The sequence below is a fragment of the Balearica regulorum genome, chromosome 2 (genome assembly GCF_011004875.1).
Source record: "Balearica regulorum gibbericeps isolate bBalReg1 chromosome 2, bBalReg1.pri, whole genome shotgun sequence".
NCBI classification, from domain to species: Eukaryota; Metazoa; Chordata; class Aves; order Gruiformes; family Gruidae; genus Balearica; species Balearica regulorum.
The window spans coordinates 115541374-115565021 of record NC_046185.1 but is presented as its reverse complement, the minus strand read 5'-3'; the positions used below and the strand labels follow the sequence as shown (position 1 = coordinate 115565021).

Here is a 23648-nt window from a genome sequence, read left to right as displayed (position 1 = left end):
TTGAAAAATCAAACCTGTTTGAAATTCTCATGCCACCTGAAGTTACACACAGCATTTGAAGACTGAAGGAAATAGAAGGAAAGCATTGTTTCTTGGCTCTTTTCAAGAGGCAATTTAAAGTACTTTTTATAAGCAGTTTATCATTTTTATCAAGTTAATGAGGCCAACTTCCACTGCAGAGATCTCTAGCAGAAGCATCGTGAACTTTTCCCTTGTTGATTGTCATTTTATCCATCAAACTGGAAGGTTACCCTTTAAAGGATTTTCTTTTCAGCAACTGAAAATTGTGTAAGATTATCAGAAGTTTACAATGCTGACCTAGGACTTCAGAAACTTGTTTTATGATTTTAGACAAGTGTCTTCTGTGAAATACAGCAAATCTCTTCTTATGCCTCCGTTCTGGTTACGAAATAGTACTTCCTGACCTCACAAGGATATTGGGGATAAATACACCGAGGTGTTCCCGCACAATGGTGATGAGCAAGACACACAACAAGTAATTTTTCAGTCTTGAGACCATCTTGTGAACCAACATGTTGACACAAGAAGTTGGCAGACACCCCACATTCTGCATCACAGGCCTCCGTCTACAGGCACTAACCCGGAGCCAGGTGACTATGAAGCCAGCCGATTTCTCGCTTTTCCCCACACACCACCCCGGTGCAAAGTATAATTTCAAAACGCCCGAGTCCAGTCCAGCCCTGCCCTGCCAACACAGTTTTTTCCCGTCCCGTTCTTTACCACACCCTCGGCAAAACGCCGGAAGAACTCTGCGCCTCCCTCAGGGAGAGCCGCCTCGCCAAGCCACTCGCCTCACACACCGAACGCCACCATTGCGTCACGCTCCCCCCCCTCCACCCTCCTGCCCGCCCGGAGGCGGAGCGCAGCGCGCATGCGCCGTGCGCGCCCCGCCTGCCCGGCCCGCGGGCGCCCCCCAGCGACACGTGCGGGGAGCCGCGGAGGGAGGAGGGACGCCGCCGCGCTTCCGGTCTCCATTTTACGCAAACGACAGCGGGCCCGGAGGTTGAGGTGGTGCCGCGGGTGGAGGGGCCCAGCCCGGGCGGGCGTGTTCTGGGTACAGAAATATATACTGTTCTCCTTTCCTTCTCCGTGGGTCAGCGGGAGGGTGGCCGGCCGGCGGGGCGGGAGGGGGGTGGGTGGGTGTGTGGCCGTTCGCCTCGCGTGAGCCCCCGTCGCTGTGGTTACGGGGGGGTGGGGGGAGGGGGTGTCTGTGTGTGCGTGTGTGTGTGCGCGCGCGTGTGTGCGCGCGCGCCTGTGTGTGCCTGCCTGTGTGTGTGTGTGACGTGCTAAGCCGCCCCTCTCTCTGCTTGCTCCACCCCCGCTTGGCGGGCAGAGCTCGGCCGGTGCCGCCGCCGCCGCCCTGCCCGCGGTGTGAGCGCCAGCATGGGGATGGGCTCCCTCAGCTTGCCCGGGAAGTTCGCCCCCGGCCGCTGAGCGCCCAGAGGTTCGAACGGCTTCGTCTCCCCGGGGAGAGAGAAGGGCAGGGCCGGCCGCCCTTGGGAGCAGCATGGACCAAAGCGTCGTGGATCACCCGGTGACCCTCATCATCAAGGCCCCCAACCAGAAGTACACCGACCAGACCATTAGCTGCTTTCTGGACTGGACTGTGGGCAAGCTGAAATCTCACCTCTCTAAAGTCTACCCCAGTAAGCCGGTGAGTTGTTGGCCAGCCCTTTTTCTTCATCTTGTGGGTAAGACTGGCGTTGCGGTAACTTCTGGGCAGTCGATCAAGACTTTGCTTAGGTAGTCTTCAAAATAAACAAGGAAGAGTCCTACTGCAAAGAGCTATCTGTATAAAGGCAACGGCTAGGTCTCTGTTTTCAGGGAAGTTGGCAATATACATAGCTGGTCTTTTATATGGTTCAAGAAGATCACACTTACTAATGCTGCATTTAACTTTTTTTTAGGAACTGGAATTTAGGTATCTCAACTCAATTTAAGACTAATCTCTATAAATCTGAGAGTTCTGTCTGATTACAATACTTAAGCTAAAGTTACTGTGATCTAGCGAATACACTGGGGTGTGGAGCAGACGTATGTTTCAAATAATAAACGTCTAGTTGAACAACCTCCAGAATTATTTCCTCTTTTCCCTCTTTGAAAAGCCATTTTTTTGAGGTTGTGCTTAAAACTCTGCTCTCAGATGTTATGCAAACTTGTATGACAGTTGTGACTGTATTTTGAAACAATGTAAAAGCTTATCTTTTCACTGAGGAAGTTGTGATTTATTTCTAAATTATTTTAAGTTCTAAATATGATAATTGAATAGAGACTATGAAAAAACATACAGATAATAATAGATAATACTGTACCTGATTAGAATGGCAGTCATACAGAACAGTATATATGAAAAGTTGTTCCAGAAAACTGTATAAAAGAAGTGACTGCTTCCACATTGCAGTAGCATGTGGGGCCTAGACCCTGGTGTAGAAAACATCAGACAAAGGTTGCGTTTATGTTGTAAATGATTAGTATTCTCCTAGTCCAATAGAAGAATTATTGGCATTGTTGATTTCTTTTTTGGGGGGCAAAAAAAGGCAAAATAGTGGCTTTGTGTCTAAAAGGGGGGTTCTGCCTTTTGGAGAAAGCAAAAGAAAAGCAGCTAACAACTTGGGCAGTGTCACTGGTACGTTGATATCTGTTAAGCAGTATTTGAGAGTTTGTGGATTTAGTTACTGCTGTACTTCTTTGCTGAGAGAGCCTATCTGCTGTGAAAGGAACAAATACATGACTTCAGCTGATTGTTGCTTTTTCCTCCTTGCTAGAATCTCCTTCTGTGACGTATTTGTGTTTAAACACTAGTTTTCTGACTCATCTTATGGTCTTGCTAAGTTGAGCTTCTTGGAAGAGTCCTTAATGAACCAGAGATTTTTATGTTGTGCTGTAGGTTTTAACCAGTAGCATAATATTAAATTTCAGTTTCCTGGAACATCTTTCTACTGTGGAAAACTGATTCCTCAATGTGGCTCTCATTATTAAATGACTACTTCAGAATGCCCAAAATTGTTCTGAGTTAAAGAATGGGAAGTTTCTTTAGTGAAAATTATCTCAGTAATTCCAATTTAATTTGAATTTATTGTACTTGCAGTTAATATTGTGTTCGGTTACTAGTTTTCTATTTCATAGAACCTTTCAAATTAAAGCAATAATGTGGGAGGCGAGAAAGGTATCTCCTATGTATAGTAAAATCGAAAAGTGTATTTTGGCTTGATACATTTTTGAAGTCACGTGTTACTGCTTTTTTTGAAATTTGTTTTAAATCTTTGTTCTTTTAGGAGCTTCTTTCCCCTCTTTTTTTTTTTTTTTTTTTCTTTTTAAATCAGATCAGCATCAAAAGCTTGTCAATCAAATTTCTATATTCCTTGAACATGATAGGTCCTGGAAATACCTTCTATTACAATGCTATCTTAAGAGTGCAAGATTACATAAGAACACAGATGTTTTATACAGATACTGAAATGTTCTTGAAATGAAGGGTGTAAAATCAGTTGCTATCATTGCTATACAAGTTTTCACATGTGACTTGTACCTCATTCTCTGATATGTATCTGTAAATGAGTTGGTAGACTGATGAGTAACTGTAAATATCCTTAAATTTACAATTTATTAAGAGTCCATCTTCAAAAAAAGAGATGGTTAAAATAGGCAAATGAGAAGTTAGGCCTTGAGGCAGTGGTGTTTGTGATTTTATTTTTTTTCCAGATTAATTTATGGAAATGACTTAGCTAAATATGTACAAATTCCAAGTATAGGCAGTTTTAAATTGGTTTAGTCGTTATTAAAGTTGGTGTACTTACTAAAGTGAGTCACTGAATAAGCTAAATGGGTTTAAATCAGTGTTAAATTAGTTTGTGGGTCTATAGTGAGGTTCACATTCATCAATATTTTTTTTTTTCCCCCTGACTGGAACAGTTTTTCATAGCTCAAGTACTGCAGCTATAGTGCCCCTAAATGAAATCTTTATTTAAGAAAAGAAAACTTGGAAAATCAACCTGTATGTCTCAGTCTGGCAGATCCTACATTCAGTGCACTAACTGCTGTATTGATTACACCCATAAACATTAATCTAAAACTGCTGTTTCTCATTTCCTTTAGTGCTAGCCATCTAGCATATACTTTGCCCGCAGTTCTAACCAGATGTGGTGGTTTGGATTTTTATTTCCTATGGAAGAATGGGAGAGAGGCTGAGTTACCAAAATAAAGAATGTCTTGTAGCTGGAACAGGATAGCTCAGAGATTGTATGTGTTTCTTTAGAAAGTTGGTGCTTTAGCTTAGGTTTGGTGGTTTTGGTAATGTGTTGGGCGTAGTGAACTTGGACTAAGCATTGCAGAAGGAGTCTTGCTTGAAAAATGGGAAAAAAACCCCGCAAACAAAAAACAAAACCAACAAATCACTAGCTGATGAATTCTTGGTTTTAAATACATACCTTTTGGATTATGATCTGAAAAACTGTCTTCCACCTCACTTCTAAACTTTAGGTTGTTGAATCATTTTATCTGATGCTATGTGTTTGCTTCTGAAAATGGGGCCACTCTGATGCAAAAAAGACTTAAAAATAAAATAAAATTACAGTTTGGTGTTTGGGCTAGCAGTGAGTATGCTGTTCCTTGAAGCAGGAGGTGTGGTAATGAACCTCTGACAGGGTGAGTTGAATGACTTTTCCATTTATTTTGGCATGTATGTGAATTAATGTGTTTTCATATTTATCACGTCTTCTTCCATCTGCATTTAAAAACCCCTCACATTTCAGAATTCTAGGATGGCTTTCACCTTGAGAATCACAAGTGGTAATCCTTATGTGCAGTTAGGTATTTCAGATACATAGGAAGGAGTATGGAGTTTAAGACCTCGTCTTCCCCCATTAACGTCTCTAGCTTAATAGGACTACCAGTACTTGAGCATATGTATAACACTTTCTTCTGTGGTTTTGTAGGGAGCTGAAACACATTATTGAAGGCTATGTAGTAGTCAGTTTTGAGGGGTCATTTTAATCTAGCAGTTGTTTCTCTCTAAAGTATTCATATTAAAAAATAATTTGTATTACTTGTGTTTGAGAAGGTGCTTAATTAGATGGGGCTGAGAGGAGGTTCATATAAGGTACTGAAAAGAAAAGTCTGAATTTTACCATGTAGAAAGCTGTATTACGAGCTGGAGTGGCAAAACAGTACTCCGTTGCCATGTTGGATGATGGTACAAAGATTTAGAGTTAGGGGTGGTTTTTGTTCTTGTTGTGTTTTGCTTGTTTTGTTTTAACTGCTGATCTGTTCTAATAGATTATCTGGAGATTAATCTCAGGATGCAGAAACAAGGTTTCTGAGACTTTTCTTCTGGATCCACTGGTTGTTTTAAAGCAACAAGTTTCTAATTTACAGGAAATCAAAGTCTTCTGTAATCTCAATGCGTGCTGCAAATTCTAGTTTTTCTAAGGCAGCCTTTCCTAAATACAAAATGCAAGTAAGCTTATATTCTGTTAGCAGACTGTTCCTGCTTGAAAGCAGCAGCCGAAATGAGCAGTTCAAAAGAAATTAATCTGAGAGGGTCAGGCATTTTGTGTTGTTGCTTTAAACATAAATAGAAGTAGTACAGCATGATGTTGAATTTGTTGCAGCATTTTATCTATCAGAGCTGCAAATAAATAGTTCCCTGTGTTGTAAGACTAAGTGACATAATACGCTAATTTTTTAAAATGCAGAAGAATATAGAGAATGATTCTTCAGTAGAAATTATGAACAGTTCTTTACTATATGTAGCAGATTATACACTTTTTAAAGCCATGTATTTAATGATTAACAGCTAGTATGAATTTGGGGGGGGGGGAAGTTAAAGCAAAAGCTTCTCAGACTTAATGTGTGCTTTTTATAATTATTTGCCTAGAGTGTATATAATGTTTTTTTCTAGTGATAGAACCAGACTTTTTCAGGGATAAAAACAAGTTCTTGAACTCTTCTATGTTTTTCTGAGTTATAGGGAATCTGTAAAAGGCAATTTCAAGAGGGGAAAAAAAAAGTCAAAACTTCTGTGAAAGATTTTTCTAATCCGAGAGATCTGGATCTCAGGTATTTGTGTCTTAGTGTTAGCATGAATAAGACTGCAGAGTGGGCAACAGAAGGCTGGGAGACAGGAGAGATGTTGTAAGACTAGCTGTTTGCATGATAGGGAAATTCTTCAAATATTTCATGCTGATAATGCATGTCTGTTCCACTGATGTTAGCCTTGATTTCTTCATTTAGCATTTGCTTATGTTAGTGCTCTCTTTCAAGTGATAAATGCTGTTGTATTAATTCAGGATGCAAACAGTAGTTGAATGTATCAGTTGGATTCTCTTAAATATTCATCCATATTAAAAGAATTTTAAGGAACTTTTTTTTGAAAAAAGCAAGCTGTTTATTCACATAGTTACAGCATGTTAGTTACCCGCTAGTATTAAGACTATTTAAAACCCTTTCTGACAGCATAAACTGAATTGAGTGGGGTTGGGATTTTTGCGTGTTTTCTTTAACCAAGTAAACTGCCTATTGCTTTACTGTATTGGACATCTTACTGTAGATAGGTACCACAGATAATTTCCTTTTAAAAAGAATTTTGTTGTTATCTCTTCCATGTAGAATAGTTAAAAGTTATTACCTTATGAATAGTGCATCATTTGTTTAAAAAAAAAAAAAAAGTCTTTGTTTGCATTACTAAGGTGTATTAAACTGTGGAAGTATAAGAACAGGCAAAAAAGCTTACCAAAGTTTGAAGGCTACCTTAAAAAAAAATCCTTTTGCTGCTTCCTGCTTTTTAATGCTTTTCTCCTTGTTTCCTCTGGTGATTTTTTTTGGGGGGTGGGGGATGGGGGGCCATGATGGGGGCAGGAACTAATAACAGAAATTTACTGTCAAAAAATATTTAAATTTGTGCCCTCTGCATAGTTCAGTTATTCCATTGTTCTTCTAACTATTTTTGTTTTGTTTTTCTTTGCCCCAGCCACTTTTCCATCTACTTTTTCAGCTAATGCCTGGGAATGGGAGCAGGGTAAAGAGCAAATCTTTAAAAGAAAGGCATTTTTGAATGTACTTGATAGTTTTCTTGCGCAGCATTTGCCAGTGAAGTGTTCTTAATTGTTATGGCACTCTTGCTGAGTGCGTAATAGCAGAATTCTTTCAGAATTAATTTGCAAGTTGGACTTGCGAAGCCTCTAAAATGGTTTTTAAGGCTATCTATTGGTGGTTTGAATTACAAGGGGTTTTCTCGTCTGCAAATGTTATTTCCAGCTGTATATCTGTACAGCAGGAAAAAGCTAAATTCCTTTCTTTGTCCCATCTCCTAGTCTACAAAGGATCAGAGACTGGTGTATTCTGGCAGACTGCTTCCTGATCATCTGCAGCTGAAAGATGTTCTCAGAAAAGTAAGCTTTATATCAATACCATATGATATTTGATCAAATTCCCTTTTTGGGAAATAGGAATTTAGATTTGTGTTGTTTAGCTTCAAATTTTCATTGTTGTATTGCGAGATGTAAGTGTATAATGTTGGTATGTTCAGGAAAATGTATTTTCAAGTATCCCTTGTATGTAGGATTGTGATACTTGTGGATTGAGGCATGTTTCCAGTTGGTGGGAGAGCAAGTAGGTTATCTAAGTCCCAAGCAAGTGATACATAGTCTAGAGTGACTTCTTTGGACAGTTTCCACTGTGACCTAAATGGAATCATTTAACAGATTTGTGTTGGTTGGGGACATCTGTTCATTTTTTGTACATACTTAAATCAAAACATATTAAAAATGGCAAATGTAAGCAAATTAAGGTAATATATGCAAAACCAGAATTCTAAATCCCTGAATGGTTTTGCTGGGAAAGCTCTTTGTTGTCCTGGTTATATTCATTAGCTATTAACCATTCCTGATGATGTTTGAAAGTTTGTTCATTCTTATGTGGGGTTGTTTTTTGTGTGGGTTTTTTTTTTAATTCTGCTAGTTTGTCTTGGAAAAAATAATTTTACTAATCTATCTTTGGGTTCTTAAGTCAACATTAAAAATAAATCCAACTCCTGAATACACATGACATCTAATGTAAGAAATCTTGAAATACATTCACTTGTTTATCAAATTGGTTCAAATAGTTTGGATTGATGCTACCAAGTAACAGAGACTTAGTTAAGTTATTAAAGTTCTTTAAAATGTGTAGAGTAAGATGATATTTAGAGCAGATTATAAGGAACTTTCTTTGCAATTTTGATGGTAATAGAAAACATACAGCATTATATCAGGTAGTCTTAAAACTCTTTGTAAAGGGTTCAGGATGCATCAATAGCTATATTTGGAAAATACTTTAGGTCATTAAACAATTATACATTTTTCAATCCGATGAAATAGGTAAACTCTGTTATACAGTACCTTGCTGTTGGTAACGATAGTTTTTTGTAATCTATTAAGGTAAAAAGCAATGTACAGACTGCAAGAGCGGGTTACGCTTTTTAGTATGGAGGAAAGTCTCCAAAGGAGAATAAAACTTTAGTGAAAGTGGGCAACTGAACTTCCATATCAAGTAGGGAGAAACCGATGCAGAGGAATCTTAAGTATTGCTTGAGCAGACTAACACTGTTGTTACTTTATAATCTTCATTCTGAAAGAGATTTTATTAAATTGGATTTAACTGCTTACCAAAAAATGATTGAAATTTACTATGTATACGTTTACTAGGAAACTGGAGCTGGACTATTGCCAACCAGTATATGTCCTGTACCGCTTTACAGTTCATGAAAATGGTTACATAGTTTACCTCAAAGCTTAGTTTTGCTTGTTAAGGACAAAATGAAGTCTGAATTCACTTAGCTTGCTTTCAGCAGACTAGTTTTAGAAAACACAATTTCAAACCTTGCTTATATGCTAGAAGAGAAACTTTGCCTAACTAATAACTTCATTATACAGGGGCTATATTTGACTTTAAAGGCATTTTGGTAGCTATAGGCCTTGCGTTTAGTTAAAGAAATTTAGTGAATTTAGAAACATACTCATCAGTCTTGAGCACAAAGTAAAAAAGCTGTGTTGGAAGAGGAGGAATTTTTTGTGCCCGAGCTTTTGGAAAAAAGGTATGATTACTCTTTAAGTTCAGTCTCCTCTGCCATAATCTTCCTGCTTCATTAGCTCTAAATTCCTAATATTATCTGGGGATTTACTAAATCTCTCAATTTAGCTTTGTGATACTTGCTCTTTGAGACTGAGCAGTGTCATTTCACTGATATGAAATACCTTGAGGCTGGAAGTCATGGCACTCTTCAAGCATAGTGGTGTCCAACATGTTAAGTATAAATCGAAATATATTACAGTAAACTGTCACATTGAATAAAGGTGTACACTGTAAACTTACAGTAATATGTCTAGCATACTTTACCTTTCTGAGTGGCATAAGTTCTTATCTGGAAATAAGGTAACTAGTTAGGTTAAAGGCTTTTGATGTGGTCAGAATGCTGATCACCTGCATTCAGTGCTGACTGATCATTGCATACTGTCACCAACTAGTAAGAAATAGTGAGGCTGTGCTTGGGGCTAGAAACTGATACGTGCAGAGGACTTTAAATGGCTGTGGACAGGCTATTCTGGCAGTAATGCACAATGGTGTATAAAAGCAGTTATCCAGTTTTCTTTATTCCTGAAGATGAAAACGTAAAAATGAGTAAACATGTGTTTTAACATGGGTTTTTTGGTTTTTTTTTTTTTAGTTTAAAAAAAACCAACCTCCAAACCTGGTATTTCTAAATGTCATCTCATTAAAAACTGCAGCTAGACTGCACCATGCTGGTTTCAGAAGAGGATAGAGGGGGGGGTTGTTGCTTTTCTTGTTTAAAATTTGGTTACTGAGGAAGCTGTAGTGTGCAACTACATACAGTCATAGCTGTTCCTGTTGCTATGGCCATATAAGCTTCAGGCATGCTGATATAATGGGGTGTTTTCATTTAGTACAGTGAAACAGCTTCAGATTGCAGTTGTTACGGCATCTGTGTTGGGGGGGGAGCACACTAATGAAGAATTGGTGTGGGCTGATTACTTGCATGCTGACATGGCTTCAAGTGGTGCCACTTGTTTGCTTCCTTACTTTCAAATATGTAGGAATATTCAAGTCCCATATAACGCTTCAGGTAGCATTCCCTGAGTGTGAAATATCTGCAGGGGCTCTTCAGTTGGGCACCTGCAGGTTAGGCTTGAGCCAAGCTCAAACTGGGGTGAGGGGGAGGCAATGGCTGGTACGTTTTTCTTATTTTGGTCTGCTTGTGGAATTCTAGTGCCTACATTTTTCTTTTACCCTGATGTCTTTATTGAATAACAATCTTCATTAGATCTCAATGCAAATGTAAGCACTCTTAACTTTAGGGAAACTGAGCCCTGTAAAGGGTTTGAGATTTTTCCAAAATAAAAGTTAAAGCTTATGATATACCTCCTTATGTTTCTCTGTGTCATCTTCCATTGATTCTGCTATAGTGCAGTTTTAGGGAAAACTGGGGGTAAGTGAATGTTCAATATGTTATTGTGGACAGCTGCTGAGAAAACATTAGTTGAGAAGTCTACTGTTTCACTCGTGCTAGGCTCAAGTTTTACTTTATGGTCTCTCCATTTTGTATAATGTTTCCTTACTGATTGCAAATGCAACTCTGAAAGTGTGGGGTTTTTTTAAAGACATGTTTTGCTTGTAAATATCTCAAATATTGTTGCTTTAGCTCTTCAATTTCTTTAATTTTTAGCAAGATGAATATCATATGGTTCATCTGGTATGTACTTCCCGGACACCCCCAAGTTCTCCAAAACCCAGCACCAGTAGAGAAGGTCACGGAGCTTCAACCTCCAGCAGTAGCTCAGTGAGTTGTTTTCATACACAGGACATGAATTTCTTCTACACTGAGGGAAGCTTTCCAGGAATTTCTCTTTTAATCTTTAAAATTTGACTGTGAAATAGTGTGGTGAAAGCAGAGTATGCCGCATGAGTTTGTACAATTAAACATGATTATTTAAGTATGTCACTTTATTTAAACAAAGATGACCGTTTTCAAATTGTAACACAATTATGTTTGTTAGATGATAAAGCACTACTTTTTCTAAGCTATTCTTTAACACTTTTTCTTTATCAAAAAGTACATTTTCCTTTCTCTCTCTATCCCCATATCTTTGGCAGAAATTGAGCAGTGCATTCAGATTTTTTGGGGAAAAAACCCAAAACCAAATAAACCCCAAAACAAAACAACCTAAGTTCTGATTTATTTTGTGAAAACTTGTACCACTGAAGAGAGACCAGTCAAATTAGTGCCCTTGTGAGAAAGATGGAGCTTGGACAGTGTTCAGTCTGCTTGGCAGGAATTAGCCAGTACTTGTGTAGTAACTTCGAGGTAGTCATAGTGTCTGTAAAACAGAAGTAGTAAGTGTTCTTAATGTTTTATTAGTTAAGCTGTTCATAGAACGCTTGTTTAGGGTGTTTTGAGTCTTCCCCTCTTCATACCCTCCAGAAACGATGTTCTTTGTACTCTGTTTTAACAGAAGGGCAGTTAATGTTTCTGTTGATGACTTAGTCATCATCGCTGTAATTCTCTTGGCTTTTTCCAGAGCTGGCAGTATCACTAAGTGACCCTTGAAGGTTACTCAGAAAGGAATGTGTGCAATACTTTTGTAGGTACTTCTCATCTGTGGTGTGTGGACTATCAGCATATGGGAAATACCCTTCCAGTAACACGCGGTCTGTCTTCATTTTTCTGTCGATAGGATACTGTTTCTGACTGCTCTGTGACAGTCAGAAATACGAGCAGTTTAAGCAATAGTAGAGAGTGGACAGTGGTTATGTCATCTTTTCAAAGGCTGTATTTATATCTCTGTTTGCAAGCAGGACACAGGGGGTCTCCTTTGTGATTGTTTTATTGCTAGGTAGATCAGTTGTAAATGTTGTATTTAAATGACTGTATTAATGACTGCTTAAAGCAGTCAGTATGCAGTGTTAAGTTCATAATACTTTGAAGGAAACAACCTAAACCCAAAGCTTGAATGGCCTTTGTTCTTCCATTTGCTTTTTTATTTTTGTTGTCCCCTCACTATCTAGTAGTAAATGTTTCTTATTTTCCTTTGTAGGGCAAATGTGATATGGATGTCTTAAGTAATTGCAGCTCCTCACTTCCTGAGTTGTCAAAGTTGAAGAGGATTTTCTACTGAGTAAACATTACAGTAATGCTTAGCAACAGGATTTGGGGATTTATTAAAACTAAAATAATGCATCTCAATGGCCAAATTGCAGTCATATAATGGTGACAAATAATCCAGGAGAGCCAGCTGTTGTCTGAAGGGTTAAGCATTGATCTTGGAAAGCATTTAAGGTCTAACATGTGAGTTTTAGGTGTGTTTCTGGAAGCCGAAGTAGTTCCTAGTTACCTCCCTATTCCCACTCCCTGCCCCCTCCCAGCAGTGAGCACAGCAGTTTGTATTGGGCAGCTGGCACAGTGAAGATGGTGATGAGTAGAAGGGGAAACTGAACACACAAATAGGGGAATGGTATTTTAAGCCACTGCAGGCACTGTTGTTTCTGAATATAAAGTCATATCCGGAGGTTGTAGTTACTTTTGTTAATGGTAGCCACTAGAATTCTTGTTGCTGCTAAATAGTCTTTGGATTAAGTTTTAGTTTGGTTCAGCTTTTTGAAACTTTGATTCCCAGTGACTTGTGGTTTTCTCTGGGGTCTATCAAGTGTTGAGTCTTCCTGAAAACTTCACTTTTCTTATATGTGCACCTGAGTGCAATATTGAATTTCTGTTTTTACTAAAGGCTTGCCAGGACCGATAGAACCCCAGAAGACTTGCCTGGTGCTTATATTCTCAGTAAAACTTGTGACAAAACATTAAAGCAAATAGGGGTTTTTTTTAAAGACACAGTAGTAAGTCTTGTAACTGTGGCAAAAAGATCCCCAACCTCATTCTTATTTATTTTTAAGAATTTGGACCGTTCTGGATCAATTGCTGCCTCACCCACAAACCAAGAAGCTTCATCTACGTCGTTGAATACTAGTGCAGATGGAGTGAGGCATCGTAATCTTCCACAAACACAAAGCAATCCTATACCAAGCCACCAGTTCCCTTATTTAATGCAAGGGTAAGTGAAGTTGAAGCAATCCTCATCTCTTTGATACTCTTTAAAGTACTTTAAGCGTTCAGTTACAGTTATGTTTCCTTCGTAGTCTGCAAAATTATTTGGCTAGTTCATCTTGAAGCATGAGTCACATTTAGAAACACTTTTAATATGAACATTAATGTTTTTAGGCGGGAGTCAAAGAGTAAGTGCTTGTGGTGCTCCCCTTCAGGCTGTGGGGTTTTAAAATTTTTTTTCTTCATGCTTTCTGCCCTCAACTTTCTGTTGATAAGTGCAGCTATAATATTTATCCAGTGGATATAGTTAGTAATGTAACTAATAAAATTACTGCTTCTGGTTGCTTTTTCTAGTCCTTTATTGTAATCATCAACACTAAATACTTATGTGTCAAAAAGTAAGAACTTAATCATAAGAGATGTAACTCTTCTCCATATTGGATTCGACTGTCGAAATGATATGCAGGTGTTTTCAGTAAATGTAAGTGCTTGTGTATCTACAACAGGATTTTTAAGTATTTTCTTACATACCAATGAAATGTAACCAGTGTACATTAATAGATCAGATTAGTTATTACATCACTTTTATGATTCTGTCAATTTTTTTGCACTTAAAAAGCAGCTTTAGGAATTTTTAACCCATGTGACCTTTGCAGCTTTTTAAACTCTGTTTATTTTCTTCCAAGAGGAAAATGGGAGGATAGTGCATTCTGAGATGATAGCTGTCACTCCCTCAGGGAACACTTTAAAGATTTCTTTCTGACAAGGCGTTCTCCCAGTACTGTATAGATTCTAGAGATTTTCTTTGGAGAATGTTGAAACAAAAAAACCAACTATGAACCTGCTAACAGTAACCATTGTTTCTGTTGCTGGAAGGAAAACAGATGTCAAGAACTGTTGAAAAGCTATTTAGTTTCAGTTCAATTTACTTGCTCTCTTGTTAGAGTTAACCTAGACTTTACTAGTCTTGCTAGTTTTCATCCTGAATTCCTTCAAGTCCTTTTTATTATTTATCTGAAATGTACTGTCTACTGGGAAGAAGTTGCCTTTGCAATGGGTGGAGCAGTTACTTATTCTGACCACGTGCATCTCCACAGAAGTGGTTATACTTGCCTTTATGACAAAGCTAGGTGACGCTAGGTTGACTGTCAAGACTGCTGTTTGGTGTAATGTAAATTATTTCTGGAAGCAATTTATTTTTTGTTGTGCAAATTACTAATCTGTAAGAAGTTTTAATGTTTTTCAAATTAGCTTTTCACGTAAGCATACCCTGAGAGTGAGTTTTTCGTCAGCATGCATGGTGAACTGAATAGCCTATGGACTTCAGAAAGGCAACAGAACCATTGTTCAGTCTTTTTAGCTGAAATAATTCAATTGAAATACAGTGGGAAGCATCAGTTTGGAAGACATTAGTGTGTGTGGAAAAAAAAAAATCTTAAAATCTTAAAATACTAAGTTTGTGTATTGACAAGTAATGTGGATTGAGAGGAGTGGATCTGTAGACTGAAAGAGGTGCTGAGAACCTGACATCAACATTGCACATGTTTCAAGGTTTTCTGTCTTACTTGGGACTATCTCTAGTTTGATCACCTGGAATAGGTGCCTATTTGTGGCTAAAGAGCCTTAGTAGTGCACCTAAATCATGTCTTCTGATTTAGTGTAATCCAAAAGGAATCTGGATGGTGATCCAAGAGCATGCTGTGGTACAAACAAAACTATAGTCAGAGGAAGTGACTGGAGACTTGCTTCAAAAGCGCAGTCCTAACCTGAAAAGAAATGCCAAGAAATGAACCCCAAATAACCTTAAGCCTTTTTTGTTAAAAGTAATTTAATGGAATGCTATCAAAACTTAAGGTAGATCCTTGCTGCTGGGAACTGGCTGTGCTCTACTCCAAATAGTCTGTGCCAGTGCCTGCTGTAGTTTGCTGTTGTCCTAAAAAAACGTTTTTAACCTTGTCATATGCATCTGTTTTTGCTTCAGGGCACTGCTACTTGTATTCCAGCAATAAGAAATGCCTTCTGTTTTTTAGCTGCTCTCTTAAACATCATTTGGGGCAATGAAATCTAGCTTTAATGTAATTTATTCACAGACTGAGACTTAGTAGGAACAATGAAGATTTGTAGCTCAAATTTGCATTGCCTTGTGGATTTTTCTCACTGTTTCATGACCAAACACTTTTATTCTAGCTGCATGATGAACTATAGGCTCTACTGATGGGGAAAGGTCTCCAGATGTTTGAAAATGTATGTGAGGGTCAGCTTTCTTGAGCATTTTGCAACACTTTCATTAGTAATTTGTACAGATAAATAACACCAATGTTAGGTGATGAAATGATGGTTTTGGTGTTTTTTCAGTTCCTGGCACAAAGCCTCAGTGTGCAAGTTGAATACCCTTTGGGAAAACAGCTAACTCAGATTTGTTAAAATATTACAGAGGAAGCAGTTGAAAACTCTCTGTTTCTTTTGAGCTTTTGTAAATGCTGTTTTCTAAAAATCTAGACTTGAGGTGGGACTGGGAAAGTATTTTGTGTATCTACCGAGTCAGTCTTGTGCTGTGAAGAGCAAGCACAACGTTGTCTGCTCCTGTGGACTTGGTCGTGGATCAGGACCCCACTGTGCTATGCAGGTAGAACAGATGGGCTCAGTTGTGAAATGGCTGTGAAATTTCAGATTGGAGAGTACATGGAAGCAGTAAACAGACAAGAAACATCAAGGCAGTGAGATAATTTGTCAAGTGTGGGCAGCCCATCTAATGAAATGTTTTTGTATTGTGTACATAGTAATGTTTGAAAGCAAACAACAAAATGACATACTGACAGCATACAGTATGTTCTAACACATAAATACCTTGCTTCATCAGTAGCCTTTGCTCACTGTATTTTTTTTTTTTAAGTAGTAAATAACGTAGTGGAGGATATTGAAATACCGCTTCAAGTTGCTATCCCAGGCTTATGAGACCAACACTAAATGAGGTATCTTTGTGGGTCAAGGTTGTTAATCAAATGTAGTTATTGTCAGTCATGCAGATGACAGAGATTGAGCTTTTAAGTCTGAGTAAAAAAAAAAAAAAAAAAATCTTATTTTTCCATTAGTGGTGAGCGGTATCTTCCTGATGACACTAGCTAATTAGTGCGATGTTACTCTCAAATTGAATCCCAGTTAGCTCATTTTAGGTGTCTTCCTTACACAGAAAGAAGTAATTCTGAGCTTTCTAGCCATTTAAGGAGTAGCATGCCTCTTTCTTTTCAGAATATTCTGAATTTACCTCTGCTATTTGAACCTTAAAAACTGCTTTCTGACTTGTCTAAGTGTTCTACTGTCTGCTCTGCTTTGCTGTCCAATCTTGGGAGTGCCTGTGCCTATCCAATTTGCTTCTCTGCTCTTGTGCTGTTGCTGCCATTCTTTTGAAATACTCTGCTTCCTGCCTTCTTTCCTCCTTCTGGAGAAAGATGAGGAGAAAGCACATCTACTTTTTTCTTCTAACAGCAAGCTGGCTTGCTTTGCTGAGAAGAGCTGCTTCCTTTGGAGAGGTTCTTCTCACTGAAATACATTACACTGTGTTTAGAGTTGTTCCTGAGTTTCAAAAGCTAACTCAATATCCTGGCAGCTGTAATAGCTATATAATTGACAGCATCTGCCTCATTCTGATTTTTGATGTGCAAATAAAATACCGCCGAGCTAGTCGGCATTCGAAGGCAGGAGCCGGTTCTTGAATATTGATGTCTACCTTTTCTCATTTGTGGAGTCAGATCTTGAAAAGTTAAGTCTTGCTTCTCAAAGTCCCATCTCCTAGAAAAGCTGTTGGGGGTGGCGGAACCAAAACACCACCACAAAGCAACCCACAAAAATACTTGAATGGGAAAGGAAAGAACATGACATAACCGAAATCTTCTGTGGTTTGTGTTGGTTGACTGGTTTCTTAATCTATTGTTAAGCTTTAAGACCTCAAGAAAGCAACTTTGGCAAGAGTTTGGAAGAAAGTAATCCTGTAATACTTCTAAAAGTTATACCTGTGAGGGAGAGCAATTAGCCTGAAGCCTCTCAACTTTTGTTGAGCTCAACTTTTGTTGAGCTCAACTTAGCAGTTTTAAAGAACTACTGCTCTAAAAATCTGTAACTGATGAGCAGAAGAATTGGCGAATTCCTGCAGAACTCACTCAGGCAAGTTGGGTAGCACAGCTTTTTGGTGACTGAGCTGGAGAAATAGCTGTGGTTGAACAGTGAGTGGTCCTGCCTGTTCACATCCCCATGTGATATTGTACCTGCTTGAAATTGAGACATTGCTTGGTGATTTGTCACAACATAGTACTTAATGACACCTGTGTCGAATATTTGAATTATCTTTACATTTTGAGGGTCAGATGTTTTATGAAGGTCAGTCTTTTATGAATTTTGGAGGAGTCTTGTTTCTCAAAGTGTTTGCCAGTTCAGGGGGTAGAAAAACACATTCTTAAAGCTTGCACCCATAAAGATAAAAGCATGATTGAGGTTTTTCAGTAGCAGCTTGACAGCTTTGCTGTTCCAGCGTGTTAATTATGCATAAATAAGTAGCATCAGCAGGGCTGCCAGTGCACCCTTGCAATTTTTGAAAGAAACCTAGAGTATTGTCTGTGATTATCTCAGTTTGTGTGTGGTATCAGGAAAGTAGCTTTTGCTTGCTTTATTTTTCCCCCCAAACTATTGTCAAAACAGGTTATGACTAAGTACAAACAGTTCTAGCAGAGATCATGGAGTTGCGTGGCAGGCTTTTGTCTAGAATTACAGTGAAATACTTATTTATGCGTAAGATGGAAAAAAGATTTTAATGTCTTCCTCCCATCATTCTTTCTGGGCATGTCTTGTGTATCTGAATGCCTGGTAGACTAATGAAATCTCTTGGTGATATCTTTGCAGGGAGTGCCTTACTTAGGGAACAGGTGTAGTCTGCAGTACAATTACAGCAGTCTCAGCTTTTGCTACCTGCAGTCTGAATAAACTTTTCTTCATGCTTTATACTCTCATGCTGTCCTGAAAGATGTCCTGGTTTACTACAGTTCACAACATCAAAATCTTTGGGGAAAGAGTTGGAAATCTTGCCAAAACATGCTATATGCTCTAGGAGGTAAGAGAGGCTAAGAAGTATAAAAGCAGACAAAACCAAACCTAAAACTTATGTATAGGAGCTTTGTATCTCTTGCATGTGAACCAGAGTTAAAAACCCATAGGGACAAGAATCGCTTATGCTCAAAATATTGAGGGGGGAAGTAAATAATTTACAGTGTTCTTAGTTGTGTTCTTCAGAAGCTGTATCTGCAGGATTATTTGTTGTCTTTACTCATGTTCATTTCTTGATGTCTTTGATCACAGTAGTATTTAAAGTATTGCTTCTAAAAGAAAGTTACAGAAGGCTAGTAAGTTTTCCCTTTACAACTACTGCAGCTCTTTTAAGGGTGACCATTGAACTTAAAAGGAATTGTATGGAAGAATTTCTGCAGTTACACTGAAATTTTTTAAAATTCTGTATATGGTTTTATCCCAGAGATGTAGCTAGTGACAGATGTCCAAGTACAAAAACATAAATCCCCTTTCTATAGAAATAACTTTGTTCATTAATTTCTTATGTGAAAATACAGTGCTTTTTTGGAATGGGTGGGATGATCTCACTACATGTTGTTTCAGTGTTTCTTCAGTACATGATTGTAGGGGGGACAAATCACAGGAAGAATGCTACTTTTTAAAAAAAATTATTTAAAAATTATATTATTTTTAATTTTAATATTATTATTTTAATTTATATATTTAATATATATTATTTTAATTTTAATAAAAATTAAATATTATTAGTATTTTATAAATGTGGCAATTTAGAACTGATTGTTTTTCTTTAAATCCTTTCATAGCAATATAGGCAACCAATTTCCAGGCCAAGGTGTTTCTGCTGGATTTTCTATGTATCCTGCATTCAGTCCCTTACAGATGATCTGGTGGCAACAAATGTATGCACGTCAGTACTACATGCAATAGTAAGTCTGCATTATCTTAGGTAGTACTGAGTTACACTAATGAAAGGTATTAAAAACTTAAATGTTGTTTGTGAGATAAAAATGTCTGCGTTTTTGTCTGGCAGTGCTGTTCTGTACTTTGTCCAGCAAATTGTAAAATCCAGTTTTGGACTGGAATTTAATTAATGTATTAATAAGTAAAGATTTAAGGGCAAATGCAGTTTTTTTGACATGTATTACATCTGAAACTTTGTTTTTATTAGTGTGCAAGAGACAACAAGAATAGGCTTAAAAACTTTGGTGCATGTTTTTTGATAAACTAGTTTTATGTTTACATTTTTAGCCAAGCTGCTGTTTCGGCCCAAGTGACTTCCAGCACTGAGCCCGTGAGATCTGCAGTTGCCCAGGCTGTAAATTCAGAACGTGCTCCTGCAAATGAGCCCGCAGCAGCGCCAAATGTAGCCGTCCAGGACAATAGGCCTGTAAACCCGAATGTTCAGATGAATGCACAGGGTGGCCCGGTAGTCAATGAGGAGGACTTCAACCGGGACTGGCTGGACTGGATGTACACATTCTCTAGAGCAGCAATTCTTCTGAGCATTGTATACTTCTATTCTTCCTTCAGTCGATTTGTCATGGTAATGGGAGCCATGCTGCTGGTTTATTTGTGAGTACAACAGTTGAGTACAGCTGCAGATCTGATATGTGGAGTATGGTGCTAGTGTACAATCCATTTAAACTGTGAAAAATTATCCAAGTATAGAAGTTGAGGCAAAGGCCCTTTACAGTATGGGGTGGGTATGTGTTTAAAAACAAAAAAACACCAGAAAATCTGAGAACACTTGTACAGTAAGTTGGATACCACTTATACATGAAACACAGTGCTTTTAAATGTTGGTGATATTAACAGATCAGTATTGTAGAAACATAATTTTGGGATGAAAATTTAGAAGGTGAGGGGAAGGAAGCTTATATAGGTCAAGCTTATGCTTGCATAAACTTAAAACACTGCTTGGATATGGAAGGGAAATTGCAGCTCAGCTTACTTATATTTCAAAAATTATGAGATTTGTACAGTAAACTGTGTTAGGCAGACTTAAGGTAGTGCCACTGTAGCGGTGGATACTAGATCTGGTAGAATTGCAGGGGCTTACAGATTTTTTTTTTTATTACAATGCGTTGGAAAGACCTAAGTTCTCTCTCTTTCTTATTAAGAAATGTCAGTACTGTTATCATCACTTCTATTTACATGACTAAGGTATTTTCATATATAAAAGGAAGTGGAAAACAGCAGTAATGCTTGATATTTTGGACTGATGTCATTCATTGAGAGTTTCCTTAGACCGTATTCTCCATTCTCACAAGGACTGTTCTGTTTCTCATGCAGATATGATAGTCGAAATCTGAATATAGATGCTTGAAGACGTAGGAGAGGCTTGTTTAGTTTACAACAGTAGCGTGGTTCAAGCCTTAGCTGAACTTCTTTTTTCCACAGAAAATCAACTTTAAACTATGAAAACTAAGGTTGCCTTGAAAATTTAATATAACTTCAGTACTTAAAAATGGGGAGGAGACCCAAAAAAATGTTTTCACCTATTTATGGTAAATTATTCACCTTCTGGAACAGAGGGCTGGGAACAGCACTTCTGAAACTTAACAGCTCTTAGCAAGACCCTTCTTAACCCAGCCATTCAATCTAGAAGTCAGACTTGCAGAAAAATAAATGTAGCTTTATTCTTTTGAAAGTACTTGAAGAATTTACTGCAGTAGTTAGCTGTAGCAGAATATTTTTTTTTATTCCTTTCAAAAGAGAGGTTTTCAACTGTTCTGTTGTCTTACATAGACACCAAGCTGGATGGTTCCCCTTCAGGCAAGAGGGAGGCCAACAACAGGCAGCCAATAACGTGGAAGTCAACCGTGATGGGCAACATGCAAATAATCCTGATCTTGAAGAGATGGTGAGTAAGAGCAGACAGGTCTCTCGAGACTCCTGTGTATTATATCGTCAAGTATACTGTAATGTCTGGACAGAAAGTCAACTTTTAGGAAATGTAGTTGGTTTAACTAGAAAGCCGTCAGCATTGTCATCAGTGTTACGCCTGCTGCTTAAGTTCTGTATTTTTCCAGTCTGACAGTTACTGATTGTCTCTACTTCAATCACAGACTTTCTTCATGCTAGTTATTCTTCAGGAGGTTGTTCTGAGAGAAGTTGCTTAATGTAGGAAGATACTGCTGGTTACCGTATGTCAGAGCTTTAAAAAGAAGCACTTGAATTGCTTCAATTTCTGTTTTTAAAGGAACGACTTATGGATGATGGGATCGATGAAGACAGTGGAGAAGACATAGGTGAAGATGCCAATACAGAGCAGCAGCCTGGATTCATGGCTTCTGCTTGGTCCTTTATCACAACCTTCTTCACATCACTCATCCCTGAAGGGCCTCCACAGGTTGGCAATTAAAGTGGAAAAGGAACTGGTGTCAGGCAGCCTCAGTAGCCATATGTAGAAGTGGAGCAGATTCTAGAGAGTGTTTTAAATACAGTGCAATTTCTGAAAATTTATAATGTTATCTTTTTGATCATGGTGTACAAAAATGTGTATTTTTTTCTTTGGCTTTCTCATGCATTGAATATTTTAAGCACAAGTGGACTACTAAATGCTTTCTTTAAGATTCTTCTTTTTCTGAAGAATAAACTATAAAGATATTGGTCTTCCATGTTTTATTTTAATTTCAAATGTGTATTATACTGAGGCAAAAAGCTTGTACTTAATCCGCACCGTTACCTCTTTAAAGAGCTGTTAAAAATATGAATGCTGACAGACCTTTCCAAATGCTATCTATTCATCTGAATAACGTTAATGTATCTTGTGTTAGTTTTATGCAGGGTATGAATTATCACTTGGGATTTGGAGTTTAGATCATTCCTGAAAGAATGCTGTAAACACAAGGATTACTGGTTAATGGCATGTTGTCTTCATGCCACAAAATACTAAGCCTCTTCTCGTACATTTAGAAAGCTAAAAGCTTTTTCTTGAGGCTGTACTGAAGTCCATTAAAGTTGGAGATGTTTGACAGCTCTTCAAAGACAATTGGCAGTGATGGAATAAACCTTAAATGTTTGATACATACAGTACTTTTTAAGAAAAATATAGCTGTACTGGGGAAAAACATGTACATTAGGTTTTTTAATAAAAACTGTTATGGTAACTCTTTTGGATGTTTATATGCATATTTGAATGCAAACAACTAAATAGTGCATCATTAAACGGGAGAATATGATAGATTTGAGTGGAATAAAGTTATCATGGTGGCATTACTGATATGACTAAAGTGGTGTGTTTGTAACTCTGCATACAATGTTACAGGTATAATCTTAACAGCAGGATATCTATTCTTAAACTGAGAAAAGGGAAAATTGTATATGAGGTAGTAGCACAGTGCTACTGTCAGTTTGGTTTTTGGTTGCTTTCTTTAGATTTTAATCACAGTCAAGTTTCATTTAGTTTTGTTCCTAATTCTGAAGTTACCATGTGTTATCTAACTTAAAAATGGCTGCAAAAATTCTGTTACACCACAACCAAAAGAAAGCTTATTCAGTTTTCTAATTTCCAAGTACATGGCAAAGCTCTTAAATAGGTCTGAATGAGTGAGAAATAAGGGTTTATTTTTTGCTTCAATGAATTTGAATGGTTTGGGTTGGCAGGGACCTCAAAGATCATCTAGTTCCAATCCCCCTGTCACAGGCAGAGACACCCTCCACTAGACCAGGTCACCCAAAGCCCCATCCCATGAACGCTTCCAAGGAGGGAGGCCTCCACAACTTCTCTGGGCAACCTGTTCCCAGTGCCTCACCACCCTCATAGAGAAGAATTTCTTCCTATTATCTAATCTAAATCTACCCTCTTTCAGCTTAAACCTATTCCCCCTTGTCCTATCACTATATGCCCTTGTAAACAGTCCCTCTCTAGCTTTCCTGTAGGCCCCTTCAGGTACTGGAAAGGCTGCTATAAGGTCTCCCTGGAGCCTTCTCCAGGGTGAGCAAGCCCAACTCTCTCAGCCTGTCTTCATAGGAGAGGTGCTCCAGCCCTCTGATCATCACTGCTTTCTCATGTCTAACTGCTGAAGCTATGCAGTGAACTCTTAAAGCTTAAAAAAAAATCTTTAGACTGAAACATTTGTCAGGGTTTCTAGGCCTTATTGAGTTGACTCTCAGTTGGAAAAAATAAATTTGAATAATCATTTTAAACAGCTGAAATAGAATGTTTGGGTTACAAAATAATTCTCATTTACAAGTCTGTCAAGAGAAGAAATAGAAATGTCTTACAAGCATCAATTATTTGCGGTATAAGCAGCAATGATGAATAAATCATGTTTAATTTTGATGTTTTACTCCCATGTTACTATGGAGACATATTCTTAATTTAGCTTCTCTACTACATAAACATAAAATGTGTAGAGTTGTCCAAGACATTTTACCCTTTTAATTTGGTGGGTGGATCTAATGACTAAATGTTTAAGAACTATTACAAAAACAACATTTTTAAAGGAATGGCACA

General features: G+C 38.0%; 2 protein-coding genes across 3 annotated transcripts in view; one reads left to right on the top strand and one right to left on the bottom strand.

Annotated features, from left to right (window-relative positions):
- The window catches only part of SEPTIN7 (septin 7), a 283522-nt gene that overhangs the window by 116864 nt on the left and 143010 nt on the right, over positions 1-23648 (bottom strand). The window lies entirely within an intron of this gene.
- HERPUD2 (HERPUD family member 2) lies at positions 944-22410 on the top strand. 2 transcript variants are annotated; one of them, XM_075745385.1, is made up of 9 exons: positions 944-1075; positions 1355-1675; positions 7332-7409; positions 10739-10852; positions 12961-13118; positions 18991-19113; positions 19436-19759; positions 20936-21050; positions 21390-22410. In XM_075745385.1, the coding sequence occupies exons 2-9, from the start codon at positions 1529-1531 to the stop codon at positions 21549-21551; spliced, it is 1221 nt and encodes a 406-aa protein (XP_075601500.1). In that variant the 5' UTR covers positions 944-1075; positions 1355-1528; the 3' UTR covers positions 21552-22410. The 2 variants fall into 2 exon arrangements, with proteins under 2 accessions (XP_075601500.1, XP_075601501.1); XM_075745386.1 differs by lacking the exons at positions 7332-7409; positions 10739-10852.

Bases quoted from the DNA above. Each gene is read 5' to 3' on its own strand.
- HERPUD2 (XM_075745385.1), top strand. From the start codon at position 1,529: ATGGACCAAAGCGTCGTGGATCACCCGGTGACCCTCATCATCAAGGCC. The intron at 1,676-7,331 runs GTGAGTTGTTGG...CCCATCTCCTAG, and splicing joins AAGTCTACCCCAGTAAGCCG to TCTACAAAGGATCAGAGACT. The intron at 21,051-21,389 runs GTGAGTAAGAGC...CTGTTTTTAAAG, and splicing joins ATCCTGATCTTGAAGAGATG to GAACGACTTATGGATGATGG.